The sequence below is a fragment of the Ailuropoda melanoleuca genome, unplaced genomic scaffold, assembly GCF_002007445.2.
Source record: "Ailuropoda melanoleuca isolate Jingjing unplaced genomic scaffold, ASM200744v2 unplaced-scaffold8686, whole genome shotgun sequence".
In the NCBI taxonomy this organism is placed as follows: Eukaryota; Metazoa; Chordata; class Mammalia; order Carnivora; family Ursidae; genus Ailuropoda; species Ailuropoda melanoleuca.
The window spans coordinates 80,438-94,830 of record NW_023254087.1 but is presented as its reverse complement, the minus strand read 5'-3'; the positions used below and the strand labels follow the sequence as shown (position 1 = coordinate 94,830).

The window sequence follows — 14,393 nt, the reverse complement described above, 5'->3', positions numbered from 1 at the left end:
TGGCATTGATTTTGTATCCTGCCACCTTTATTAATATCTTAATCATAAAATGAAGAATACACAACTCTTATTTTTCTAACCACTTGTGAATGATAATTAAAAAAAACTCATTGAAAAACTAAGAATCTGAAATGCAACTGCTTTATTTTTCTCATCTGCCATGCTGTATGTTCTACATGACTAATTCCAGCTCTAGCAAGCTTTGAATATATTAATTGAGATATCAAAATATTTATATATTCTGATACATTCTATATAAAAATATCTGTGGAAGGCTATCATTTGACTATCATTCTAAGATCTGAGGGAAAATTAGGTTATGGATAACAAGCAAATAACAAATAAACATGGATTAGTATTCATTAGGATTTAAGAACAGGGTGTGTAGCAGATTCAAGATTGGGGTCCAACCAAGGGTGTACATAGGGGAATACCTCTATGTTAGGAAAATGTAGGACTCTTGTTTGAGACCCTAAACCAATTTGGAACAAAGGTGCACAAGGGTACCAAAGCAGAACAGTATGATAGGAACAAGTAATGCACATATTTAGCAAACAAGACATAGAGATACCAACCAAAAACTTGAAAAAATGTTTAAAATCATTAGCCATCAGGGAAATTCAAATCAAAACCACATTGAGATACCACCTTATGCCAGTTGGAATGGCAAAAATTGACAAGGCAAGAAACAACAATTGTTGGAGAGGATGTGGAGAAAGGGGATCCCTCCTACATTGTTGGTGGGAATGTAAGTTGGTACAGCCACTTTGGAAAACAGTGCGGAGGTCTCTTAAAAAGTTAAAAATTGAGCTACCCTATGACCCAGCCATTGCACTACTGGGTATTTACCCGAAAGATACAGACGTAGTGAAGAGAAGGGCCATATGCACCCCCATGTTCATAGCAGCATTGTCCACAATAGCTAAATTGTGGAAGGAGCCGAGATGCCCTTCAACAGATGACTGGATTAAGAAGATGTGGTCCATATATACAACAAAATATTACTCAGCCATCAGAAAGAATGATTACTCAACATTTGCTGCAACATGGACGGGACTGGAGGAGATAATGCTTAACGAAATAAGTCAAGCAGAGAAAGACAATTATCATACGGTTTCTGTCATCTATGGAACATAAGAAGTAGGAAGATCAGTAGGAGAAAAAAGGGAAGAAGAAAGGGGGGTAAACAGAAGGGGGAATGAACCATGAGAGACTATGGACTCTGACAAACAAACTGAGGGCTCCAGAGGGGTGGGGGATGGGGGAATGGGATAGGCTGGTGATGGGTATTAAGGAGGGCACGTATTGCATGGTGCGCTGGGTGTTATACGCAAGTAATGAATCATGGAACTTTAAATCAAAACTAGGGATGTACTGTATCGTGACTAACATAGTGTAATAAAAAATTATTATAAAAATAAAAATAAATAAAAGAAAATAAAAACAACAACAAAAAAAAAACTAGGGATTGTACAGGAACCAAAGGAAAGAAGCACTTGCAAAAGCTCTTTGTTCTGTGGGAATGAAGAGAAGCGATGCAAACCCAGCAATAAATCTAAGCATTAGAAACAGTGTACCACAGTTAACTGAGAAAACAACACACCTGTCAAATTTAATAATGGTTAAGTTTTATTTTAATCAGGAAATTTCAACTATTCTTCAAGCAAAGGGGCCCAGAGTCCTAGAGGAGCACAATTATATAAAAGCACATGGTTAAGTGGGAATGAGAGTGTGGTTATGAGAATGATGCCTTAGGGAGGGATCAAGAAGTGGAGGGTAGAAGGGTCAATGCAAAACAGAAGACACTTACAGGGCATGTATTTTTTTCAGGTAGGCAAGTGTTGGACGTGGTAAATGTATTTATCTGGAGAAGAGCTATGGAGTAGATGAAAATGTGGGTATAACAGATAACACTTTGTTATTCTGCAGACAGAGGGGAGATGGAGAGGGAGAACAGCACAGTGGTGTCCGAATTCATCCTCCTTGGTCTAACCCAGTCTCAACATGCTCAACTCCTAGTCTTCATGCTAGTTTTAGTTTTCTACCTTATCATCTTCCCTGGAAATTTCCTCATCATCCTCACCATCAGATCAGACCCTGGCCTCACAGCCCCCCTCTACTTCTTTCTGGGAAATCTGGCTTTCCTGGATGCATCCTATTCCTTCATTGTGGCTCCCAGGATGCTGGTGGACTTCCTCTCCAAGAAGAAAATAATCTCCTACAGAGGCTGCATCACTCAGCTCTTTTTCTTGCACTTCTTGGGGGCAGGGGAGATGTTCCTTCTTGTTGTGATGGCCTTCAACCGCTACGTCGCCATCTGTCATCCTTTGCACTATTCCACTGTCATGAACCCTAGAGTCTGCTATGCCTTACTCTTGGCTGTGTGGCCTGGGGGCTTTACTCATTACATTGTACAAGCTGCCCTTATTCTCCACTTGCCCTTCTGTGGCCCCAACCAACTGGATAACTTCTTCTGTGATGTGCCACAGGTCATCAAGCTGGCCTGCACAGACAGTTTTGTGGTGGAGCTCCTGATGGTCTCCAACAGTGGCCTGCTCACCCTGCTCTGCTTCCTGGGACTTCTGGCCTCCTATGCGGTCATCCTCTGCCATATGAAGGGACATTCCTCTAAAGGGAAGAATAAGGCTGTTTCCACATGTACTACACACATTATCATTGTGTTTCTGATGTTTGGACCTGCTATCTTCATCTATACTTGCCCATTCAGAGCCTTCCCAGCTGACAAAGTGGTTTCTCTCTTTCACACAGTCATCTTTCCTTTGATGAACCCTGTGATTTATACTTTTTGTAACCAGGAAGTGAAAGCTTCCATGAGGAGGTTATTGAGTCATCACATGTTTTGCCGAATTAAATAGAAGAATGGTACAGACAAAAAAGGAGAAAATCCGGTTGGAATTGATTAAATCAGTTACTCATTAATGCACTGAATCATTCAGTCATTTTAGCAAATACTACATTTATTAAGTACTTGCAATTTTCAAGCACTGTTCTACGTATGTGAATAAGGCAGGTAAGATTCCAGGTCTTTTGGGGTTATCCTCAAGTAGATAAACACAGATTAAACTATTAAATTGAAAACAACCCATAAGATCCAAAAGACATAGTGCTCTGAAGCAAATAAAAACTAATGTTATGATAGAGTTTGGCTGGGAGATGGTAGTTACTTTGCTTTTGGTTGTTAAGCAAGTTTTTTTAGAGCAGTCAGCTGATATCCACACAACTTGAAAGACACACCCATGGGGTGTGAATTACATGGGGAAAGAAAATTCTAGAGAGAAGAAGACCAGTACAAGCGTACAAAGATCTTGTGAACTGGTACATTTAAAGACCACAAAAAGGAATGTAGTAGCTTGTTAAATATGTTGATACATATATAAATATGTATTAAATAATGACTGTACAAAAAATAGTATGATGTTTTGTTAGGTATATACATATGTAAATGCATGACAATGGTCCTATGAAATGAGTGACATGTAATAGGATTATTATTGATATGACTGGATTAATATCTGCTTTCTGGTCAAATGTTTTATATTTATTTATATTATTTCACATTTCCTGCTTTTTTTTTTTTGGTTTAACTGATAAAGGCAACACAACGTTAATACTGTAGGATTTACCTGGACATTTCCCTGGCTCTAGCTCTCCTAGTGAAATGCGCCACAACACTTCCAACTTTTGTATATAAGCTGTTATAACCAGAATAATGGTCCCCTACACCCTAATCAGGGAACTAGTGAGTATGTTACCTTACACTGCAAAAAGAACTTTGCAGATATGATTGTTTATAAACCTTCAGGTGGGGAAATTATCCTGGATAATCTGGGTGGACTCAATCTAATACCTGAGTATTTAAAGGATTGAACCTTTCATGGATCTAGAGAAAGAAAAAGCAGACAGGAAGGATGAGTCCTGAGGAGCTTCAGTGCCTGTTTCTGGCTTTGAAGAGGAAGAAGACATGACCAAGGAATATAGGCAATGCTTAAACAGTGATAATAACCCCAGATTAAAAATCAGCAAGGAAATGAAAACATTATTCTACAACCACCTGGAACTAAATTTGGCCCATAGCCAGCATGAGTCTGGGAACAGTTTCTCCAGTAAGGAATACTGTCCTGCCAACAACTTGATTGTATTCCAGTAAGACCAATGTTGGATTTTGGACCTATACAACTATGAGATAATAAGTTTGAGTCAAATGGACTCTCTATGTTTATGGAAACTTGTGAAACAAGAAGAAGAAAATATAACATATGGCCCCATCCTTGAGCTGTGGTAAGGCTGTGTCTTCTCTTGTCCCTCGAGGTTACATCTGGGGGTAGCTTCCAGTTGATGCTCATCTTTGGTTTAACCAAACATTTGTTTTTAGCATTTCAGCCTCCTTGTCACTAGAGCAACGAAACTCCTTCTGTCTTGTATATGTACCATGTTTAACTGATAGCATTTGACTATAAATACTTAGAGTATTTCATGCTAGTGTAAAAACTAACATTTTTCCAATTAGACCTGGGAAAACATGGAGGTGGGGAGAGACAAAAGGCATAACTCTTCCAGGAGTCAGTCCCTATAAAAGATTTTTACCAAGTAGCTGCCTGATACTACTACTTACTTTTATGTTGTTGGCCACTTTTACTTGCAAGGAAGGCTGCACAATGTCACTTAATGAATTCGGGTGTCTGTTACTAATGAAGAATGGGAGAAGGCTACTCAGCGGTCTCTGCTACACGGTGTAGCCTCATTGCTAACCTAGTCACTGGTTAGGAAAATGTGGTTGGCTCTGGCTAGTGAGATGCAGCTTTATGCATGGGGCTGGAGACTCCATGGAGGTGCACAGACACCTGATCCCAAGAAAATCTGTTCTTTTGTGGTTTTTTTTTTCCAAAAAAGAAGGAAGGGTCATGGTTGAGAAACTGCCATAGTCAGTTATCAACACTGCTAATTTAACATTGCTCTACAATTCTAGTTAATGAAATAAGGCACAAGAAATGTCTTAGAGGAAATATTATAAATGTCTGTAGTTTATCAGTAACCCAGAACAAAGAAGGCAATTGGGAAAAAACTACAAATGAGATTTCCACAATGATACCAAAATATGTAGTACCTCCTCAAAAATTATCAGGGAAAACAAAAAATTAAATAAGCTTACCTGAAGAAAAAGCCTGATCTATCAGCAAATTTAAAAAGTTGTAAAGAAAGCATAACAAATTCAAAAGGTTATAAAGAAAGCATAACAAATTCTTAGTGGAATGAATTATTATTAATAATAATATTATTTAATAATTATTATTTAATTGGAAAGATGAAAAATTATCTCACATTATTTATCAGGGAAATTCAAATCAAAACCACATTGAGATACCACCTTATACCAGTTAGAATGACAAACATTAACAAGGCAGGAAACAACAAATGTTGGAGAGGATGTGGAGAAAGGGGATCACTCTTACACTGTTGATGGGAATGCAAACTGGTACAGATACTTTGGAAAGTATGGAAGTTCCTCAAAAAGTTAAAAATAGAGCTACCCTATGATCCAGCAATTGCACTACTGGGTATATACCCCAAAGACACAGATGAAAAGAAGGGGCACATGCACCCCAGTGTTCACAGCAGCAATGTCCACAATACCCAAACTGTGGAAAGAGCTGAGATGCCCTTCAACAGATGAACGGATAAAGAAGAGGTGGTTCACATATACAATAGACTATTAGTCAACCATCAAAAAGGATGAATACCCATCATTTGCATCGACATGGATGGAACTGGAGGGGATTATGCTAAGTGGAATAAGCAGATAAAGACAATTATCATATGGTTTCACTTATATGTGGAACACAAGGAACAGCATGGAGGACATTAGGAGAAGGAAGGGGAAAATGAAGTGGGGTGACATCAGAGAGGGAGACAAACCATGAGAAACTATGGACTCTGGGAAACAAACTGAGGGTCTCAAAGGGGAGGGAGGTGGGGAGATGGGTTAGCCCAGTGATGGACATTAAGGAAGGCACATATTGCAATGAGCACTGGGTGTTATACGAAAACAATGAATCATGGAACAGTATATAAAAAACTAATGGAGTACTGTATCATAACTAACACAATACAATATAAATAAATAAATATTTTTTTCTAAAAAAGAACTTAAAAAATAAAAATAAAAAATAAATTCCAGACAAATTAAAGTTTATATGTGAAAATTTCAGCCTTAATAAAATTTAGAATTAAAATAATCTAGAATATTTTTCCTAAGTATCATATTTATCAATGCTTAATGTAGAAAACAAACTACAACAAAAAAATGAACATAATACAAAATTCTCATAATTCAACTCTAGTCCCATCTTTCCCCCCCACCTGAGCACTGAATATTTCATTAAAATATCAATTTTATGGTTGAAAATTGGTGTCTCATTTCTGTAATGTCAAAAGTGTATTTTAACAATCCCAATTACTTGTTTACTACCAGTCTCTGAGGAATCTAAAACAATCAAATGAGTATTCACCTCTGTGCCTTCTACCAAGGATACATTGATATACTGCTGTCTTTTGAACTTCAGAGCAGAAAATAAAATCACTGGATGAGAAAGATTAAGCCCCTATTTTGTACTGATGTTACTTCTGAAGTCCAAGTGCAAACCGGGAGGTTACATAATCCTGACCTGTTCTTCTACCTTACATACCACATCTATCTCATTATTTTCATTAATAACCTTAAATATGTCCATAAGTGATGAGTACAAATGCCAAAATGATAACTAAAGGGAGGGCTGAAAAGGGAAAATTAAACTAGAATATACCTGATTTTGTTACAAATGGAAAAAAATATACAAAATTCAGAAACACTATACCAATGATTACTGGAAATTAAGATAATAGTCCAGCAATCCAGGCCAATTAAATCATGCTTAGAGAAAAGAAATCTAGAAATCAAATTGTTTGGCTATCCTTATCAGATTAAATGATAATATTCTTTGAATTATATATAGCAGAAATATCGAGAAAGTTCCTTTATGGTTTTTATAAATGCAATTATCTTAAAAGAGAGATAAATGATAGAAATGTAAGGATAAAGTGCCTGATTCATGACTTTGAAAATCATAGAATATCACCACTCATAAAATATTGATGTTATCATTATACTTGTTAGAAATTATTAGAAAAATGTATGAGAAAATTCAACTTTCCTATGGCAACAGTCCGAAAATGGCCAGTAGTTAAAGACTTTTAAGCTGAAAAAATTTAGAGGAAGCATCTTATCTAGGACTCTATCTCTGCCAGACCCATGTGTACCTGCAAATGTATTTACTTCATACGTCAGACAAATACAAAAGATCCAGGAGTCATAGCTTAGGTAAGATCATTATCTTACAGCAAGGGTATGAAGCCCAAAACAGAAATACACATTCACATCTGTGAATGAGAACTAACAAAGTTTTCCATTTCCAGCTCTATTACCTTGTGAAAGAAGGAAGTTTTTATGCTACTCTGAATGATGTTGTCAAACATAATGGAAGATTATGGGCCATTTACAATAACTGCGTGTCTTAGTTATATTAACAATATATGTATATAAAAGAGAATATGACTAAATGCTTATTATGGTTACCTAAATATACTATATTTTTTCAAATTTGAGTTGTGTAACTAAAAGTTTAAAATGTACTCCAAAACCATGTATATTCTATTTTCTTTTCTGACAGTCTGCATTAGGTCTGGGTCTAGGCTCTCAAAGAAGCAAGGAAAGGACTGGAGATGAACAACAAGCCTGGAATAAAACTTGAAAAATAGAGCTAAAATCAAGAAAATTAGGAAGGGCTTAAACAAGTGAATTTATATAAATTGAGCGCTGACCTATTCCCTTTAAATGTGTGCATTTTTTAATAGTTCATTTCGCTTAGCAGAATTCACCTTAGGCGGTAACATAATATCTATGACTTTTTTCCATCCTTGACGAAGTTAAAGGTTAAAAGAATTTTCAGGAAAATAATTTTGAGGGTAGATAGGTCCAAGGAGGCTAAGTAACTAAAGATGGTACTCTCTTCAAACGATACATCATATTTAAAAATTTTTAAAGTCATGTTTACAAAGGTAAATGATTCGCCTTACTCTTTACCACTCACTAATGGAGGAAAGTGGAACAACACTACAATGGTAAACTTCACTAGTCTTAATAATAGTGATTTAGGTGTTTGTATATACTCATATATATGAAAAAATACAATTTAACAAATATCAGATAAAAATGGTTATTTGATCCAATTTTGCAACAATGGATACGAACTCACAGATGGGATACACTTGATGTCTGAGCAAATGAACTGAAGGGACATGAAGCAATATGTAGATGAACATCAGTAGTTTTGAGAGTCAATGTGGGTCATTCAATTCTAAAAACCTTAATCTTTCCTCGTTAATGCCTAAAGGAATAGGCTTTAATCTCATTTAATAATATAACTGTCTCCATATTCAGCCTTCTAACCACAATATGCTCATGGTTTGTAATCAGTTCTTTTTAAGAAGCATAATGTAGATTTTGTGATTTCAGCACTATTTAATGAGGCAAACTTTTTAAAAGATTTTATTTATTTGAGAGAGAGAGGATGAGCACAGGGGGAGGGAGAGGGAGAAAGAATTTGAAGATGACTCCACTGGCTCAGTGCCAGCCTCCAAGGGGCTCAGTCCCACCATTCATGAGATCATGACCTAAGCTGAAACCAAGAGCTGGATGCTTAACTGACTGAGCCACCCAGGTGCCCTTAATATGGGAAACTTTTTACTGCATACTGAGAATGTCACAAAAATGTGTTAATAAATGCACTTCCTGAAAAATATAAAAATCTATTTTGTGAATGCCTTCCAAAATTCTTTTCTTTCTAATAAGGTAAGTGTTCACACAATCTGATATGCAGCTGAACAAGAAGGGAGAGGTTTTGTAAAATGTCCAACTAACCTTGCCCCTACTAATCCACACACACATTTCATTTAGTTGGCTCCATTGCCTTCACACTTTCTACTGTCGTGTGGTCTTGTGAAATATCTCCTGCAAAATACAGGAGATATTACCAAAAGGGTTGTTTGCCTGCCTATGAGACAGGATGTAAGTTAAGATCAGGTTTATTGACTTGTCAGTCCCTATGACATCCTGTGTATTTTTCCCTCTTCCAGGCAACCTCTGACAAACTCATACAAAAGGATGCATGGATCTCCCGAAAAACAGATCAAGTGTTTCTGAGTTCATCTTGCTGGGACTTTCCAATTTTCAAGAAATTCAAATATTCTTTTTTGCAATCTTCTTTCTTGTCTATGTAGCCATCATAGTAGGAAACCTCCTCATTGTGATTTCTGTGATAGTCGATAACCATCGTCACTCCCCCATGTATTTCTTTCTGGCAAATTTATCATTTTTTGATTTGTGTCTTTCTTCTGCCGCAACTCCCAAAGTGATTGCAGACTTCCTAGGAAATGCAAGACCATCTCCTTGTGGGGCTGCATGTCCCAGATGTTTTTTATGCACTTCTTTGGGGGTGGAGAGATGTCTCTTCTGATAGCTACGGCCATGGATAGGTATGTTGCAATATGCAGACCCTTGCAATATAAGACCATCATGAATCGTAGGGTCCTCATTGTGTTTCTACTGCTCTCAATTGGGTTCACACATACCACAAGCCAGATGGTTTTCACTGCAGGTTTAACTTTCTGTGGTCCTAATGTTGTTGACAGCATTTTCTGTGGCCTTCCCCTGGTCATCAAGCCTGCCTGCACAGACACCTATATCTTAGAACTGTTGGTGATTGCCAACAGTGGACTCCTGTCCCTGGTCTGCTTCATTCTCTTGCTCATATCCTATGTTATCATGCTGGTCACCATCTGGCAGCACTCCTCCAGTGCATCCTCCAAGGCAGTGTCCACACTATCTGCTCACATCACTGTGGTCACTCTCTTCTTTGGTCCCACTATCTTTATCTATGCTTTCCCATTCAATAGTTACTCTGTAGATAAGTTTCTTTCTGTGTTTTACTCTATAATCACCCCCTCATTAATCCAATTATTTATACTCTGAGGAATCAGGAAATGAAAGCAGCCATTAAGAGACTCAGCAGCCAGCATCTTGGTTCCTGGCTTACTTCCTAAGTAATGTCTACAACAACTGATTGTTTGTGGTCTCTGCTATTTGGGGGTTTACAGTCTTACATATTTATTGGAATAATTAAAATGAAAATATTAAATACTATCTATTTTCCTCCCTCAAAAACCATGAAATTATTAAGGTCAGTTTTATTAAAAGTCTAATGGAAAATGTTCGCAGCACCGATTCAACACATAAATAAGTGTGCATTAATTACTTCCTTGTCTTAGAATTCAGAGAAACAGGGGTGCCCGGGTGGCTCAGATGGTTGTGCATCTGCCTTTGGCTCAGATCATGATCCCAGAGTCCTGGGATTGAGCCCCACATCAGGCCCCATGCTCAGTGGGGAGTGTGCTTCTCCCTCTCCTTCTGCTGTTTCCCTTTGTCTCCCCTCCACTTGTGCTCTCTCTTTCTCAAATGAATAAAACCTGAAAAAAAAAGAAAAAAGAAAGAATTCACAGAAACAACACTGATGAACATTTAAAATACATAAGCATATGTCTTACAAAAATTTTATGAAGTTTTAATGGCTCCGTATGGAAAAATAGGTAACTTTAGTAAGATAGAACACTAGATGGTATTTAGTATCAATTTTTATTTCTAAAGTTATATTAACTTAATAGGTATTCAAATATCTATCAATATTTGGCAACCGTATGGAACTTCATAGAGTGGTCGTGATTTGATTGAGGGTAAGAATACTTTCTCACTATATAGCCTCAATACACTATATATTTAGTAGGAGGTAAAAATATGCCTAAAAATAAATATTTCCAACATATCTTTGAGTACTCAAATAATTTTCACAGAATCGATATCAGCTGAAATATTAAAGATTAAAACCATGAACTGTTCAGTGCCGCTTGCTTTACCATATAACATGGACACTCAATGCTTTATCATCTGAATTTCATCATTTGTGAAACATTAAAAAAAATAGTTACTAGGTACCAACCACTGTATCTATCACATGGTTATAGATACAGACCTGGTCCTGTTCCAGAGACAGTAACCAAGGGGAGGGATTTATGTTAGGCATGGTGGTCTCAGAAGATCACTTTAAGGGGGGACATTTATACTAACACATTAAAAAAGCTCTAAAATTAGACATTTAAGCAGGGAAAAGAGTATTCCAGGCAAGAGGCCAGTGTACCTAGACACTGTTAAGTAAGAAAGAGTTTGTGTTAGTATTAAAGAGATACCTTGGTGAAGGAGATTGATCAATAAAAGGGAGAAGATCTATGCTGAGAATTTGTAGAAAGGAAAGGACCAGAGTTTTCAGACTAGTGGATTCCTTTTTATTGTCAATATAAAGCCATTAATGTGTTTTGATAAAGGGAAAGATGGGATCCCATAAATTACATTTTAGTATAGCTCTGTCCTCTTAAATAGAGAACATAATGTAGCAAGAGTAAAAGCAGAGGAAATAGTGGACTATTTCAGATAGTAAGCCTGAATTTATTAAATAATACAATAATATTAAATAAAATAATATTTAAATATTAAATAGTAGTAATAATACATGAGTTTGTGAAAACTGTAAAGACTTTCAAAGGCAAATTGAAAACCTAAAATTATTTGAACATCTTAGGGACCATTTCTTTTGATGTCTTTTTAAAATTTTTTAAATGTCTCAGTTTAAAAAACATTTTAATTTTTTTTGCTTTTTTATTATGAAATTTTTTGAGTATAGTTGAAATACATATTATGTTAGTTTCAGGTATACAACATTGTGATTTGAGAAATTTATACATTATACTATGCTCACCAGAAGTGTACCTCCATCTGTCAACATACAAATTATTATAATATTACTGACTATATTCCTTATGTTGAGCTTCTTATTCCTGTGACTTGTTATTTCCCTAACTATATGCTTATATCTCCCACTCGCCTTTACCTATTTTGCCCATTTCCCCACCTGCCTCACTTCTGGCAACCATCAGTTTGTTCTCTGTATTTATATATCTAATTCTGCTTTTTTATTTTTTAATTCTTTTGCTTTTTAGATTCCACATATAAGTGAAATTATATGGTATTTGTCTCTGTCTGACTCATTTCACTTAACATAATACCCTCTAGGTCCATTCATGTTGTTGCAAATAGCAAGACTTCATTCTCTTTTATGGCTGAGTAATATTCCATTGTGTGTGTGTGTGTGTGTGTGTATATATACATATATATATCATATCTTCCTCATCCATTCATCTAGTGATGGACACTGGTTGCTTCCATATCTTGGCTGTTGTAAATAATGTTGCAATACATGTAGGGGTGCATATATTTTTCAAATCAGTGCTTTCACTTTCTTTGGTTAAATAAGAAGCAGTGGAATTACTGGATCATATTGTAATTCTACTTTTAATTTTTTGACGAATCTCCATACTGTTTTCCACAGTGGCTATACCAATTACAGTTCCACAAACAGAGCACAACGTTAAGTCCTCACCAACACTTATAATGTCTTGTCTTTTTGATTCTAGCCATTCTGACAGGTGCAAGGTGACACATCATTGTGGTTTTGATTTGCATTTCCCTGATGATTAGTCATTTCAGGCATCTTTGCATGAGCCTGTTGACCATTTTTCTTTGGAAAAATGTGTATTCAGTTCCTCTGCCTATTTTTAATTGGATTGTTTGGTTTTTGGGGGGCTGAGCTGTAGAAATTCTTTATATATTTTGGATATTAACCCCTTCTTGGATTTATCACTCCCAAATATTCAGTAGGTTACCTTTTTGTATTGCTGATGGCATCCTTTGCTGTGCAAAACTTTACTATATCAAACTTACATATTTTCCCTCCTTATCCCCTTTTTAAGTATATTTGCCCTACTTTGATTTGGCCTAGACCATGTGTTCCTAACAGTTCAGCTTTCTTCTAAAAAATTCTATGTGTAACCATCCTTACCAACTGGTTTCAGTAATCGGGTCAGAGTTCCCAATATTGTTCTAATATTATCTTTCTGATTTCTATATTTAAGAATCTTCTTGCAAACATCTCTTCAAATGCCACACAAACCATGGTATATATTTCCTCACCATAAATATTGTTTTTTTTTTAAATTTATTTGATGGAGAGAGAGAGAGAGTGCAGGAGTTGGGGGGTGACTGGCAGACCTAGAGGGGGAGGGAGAGGCAGACTCCCTGCTGAGTGGGGAGCCCAATATGGGGCTGGATCCTAGGACCCTGGGATCATGACCTGAGTTGAAGGCAGACGCTTCACTGACTGAGCCACCCAAGCACCCCATCCATAAATATTTTTAAAAGGTTTATTTTTCATAGCAATTCTACTTGCTAGTGGCTATATAAGGAAGCAAATTTAAAAAAAAAATCTGGGGTTCAATTAAAGAGTATAAGAAATCTATTAACAATGTCTGCTATGGGCTTTGGAAATGAATGTGGCACCACATTTATCATATATTTACTACCCTCACTTTCTTGTAACCTTTTCAAGAGGATTTTAATCAGAGCAATATGGAAAAGTCATATGTAAGAGTAAAATGCTACAGAAAAATTTCTGTAGCATATGAACTCATCTGCAATCATATACTGTTATGCTGTTAGCCTTTAGAATTTTACTTGCTTAACTGCATTGTTTAATAAAGTTTTGCTACAGATCTTTCTTAATATTTTTGAGTCATCCCAAAGTTCTATAGAATTATAAAGGGCTAACAGAATTCTGTATCTTTAGAATGGTTGATTGCAAAAATCCACTAAGTAATCATTTATTGATTACCATTACTCATTTATTGATTACCATGGTGAAAGATTCCCCTGCTTGCTCACTCAAGTTCTCTGCTCTCTCTCTCTCTCTCTCCCCCCTTTACATGATAAAAGGATATTTGTCTCTGTTAAGAACTGATCTATACCATGAAGTTCCTTCTATGCCTTGTTCAGTGTGGGCACTATTCTAATTTTACTTGAATAAATGCATTCAATTATCAAATTAATCATAAATATCCAGACTGATGTAATCAAATTGATAGAATTATAATTTCCTCAAGTCTATCATCTATAATAGATCCATTTCCTATAAATGTGCTCATCACCACCCAACCAAAACACTTGAGTTAGTGCAAAGCACTTACTAGAGAAAGTTCACACGGCTGATAATCTTGGTGAATTCACAATCCACTTAAATAATGAGAGAGTTGGGGCGCCTGGGTGGCGCAGTCGTTAAGCGTCTGCCTTCGGCTCAGGGCGTGATCCCGGAGTTACGGGATCGAGCCCCACATCAGGCTCC

General features: G+C 36.5%; 2 protein-coding genes across 2 annotated transcripts; both read left to right on the top strand.

Annotated features, from left to right (window-relative positions):
* Positions 1 to 1,940: 1,940 nt before the first annotated feature.
* LOC100465119 (olfactory receptor 4N5) lies at positions 1,941 to 2,876 on the top strand. Its single transcript, XM_002930909.4, has one exon. The coding sequence runs from the start codon at positions 1,941 to 1,943 to the stop codon at positions 2,874 to 2,876; it is 936 nt and encodes a 311-aa protein (XP_002930955.2).
* Positions 2,877 to 9,221: 6,345 nt separating this feature from the next.
* Positions 9,222 to 10,155, top strand: LOC100465371 (olfactory receptor 4K13-like). Its single transcript, XM_034653427.1, is given in 3 exon segments — positions 9,222 to 9,486; positions 9,489 to 10,055; positions 10,058 to 10,155. Coding segments are annotated over 3 exon segments (930 nt in total).
* The last annotated feature ends 4,238 nt before the right edge of the window (positions 10,156 to 14,393 follow it).

What these genes read in the sequence shown, in the direction of transcription:
- LOC100465119 (XM_002930909.4), top strand. Translation starts at nt 1,941, where the DNA reads ATGGAGAGGGAGAACAGCACAGTGGTGTCCGAATTCATCCTCCTTGGT.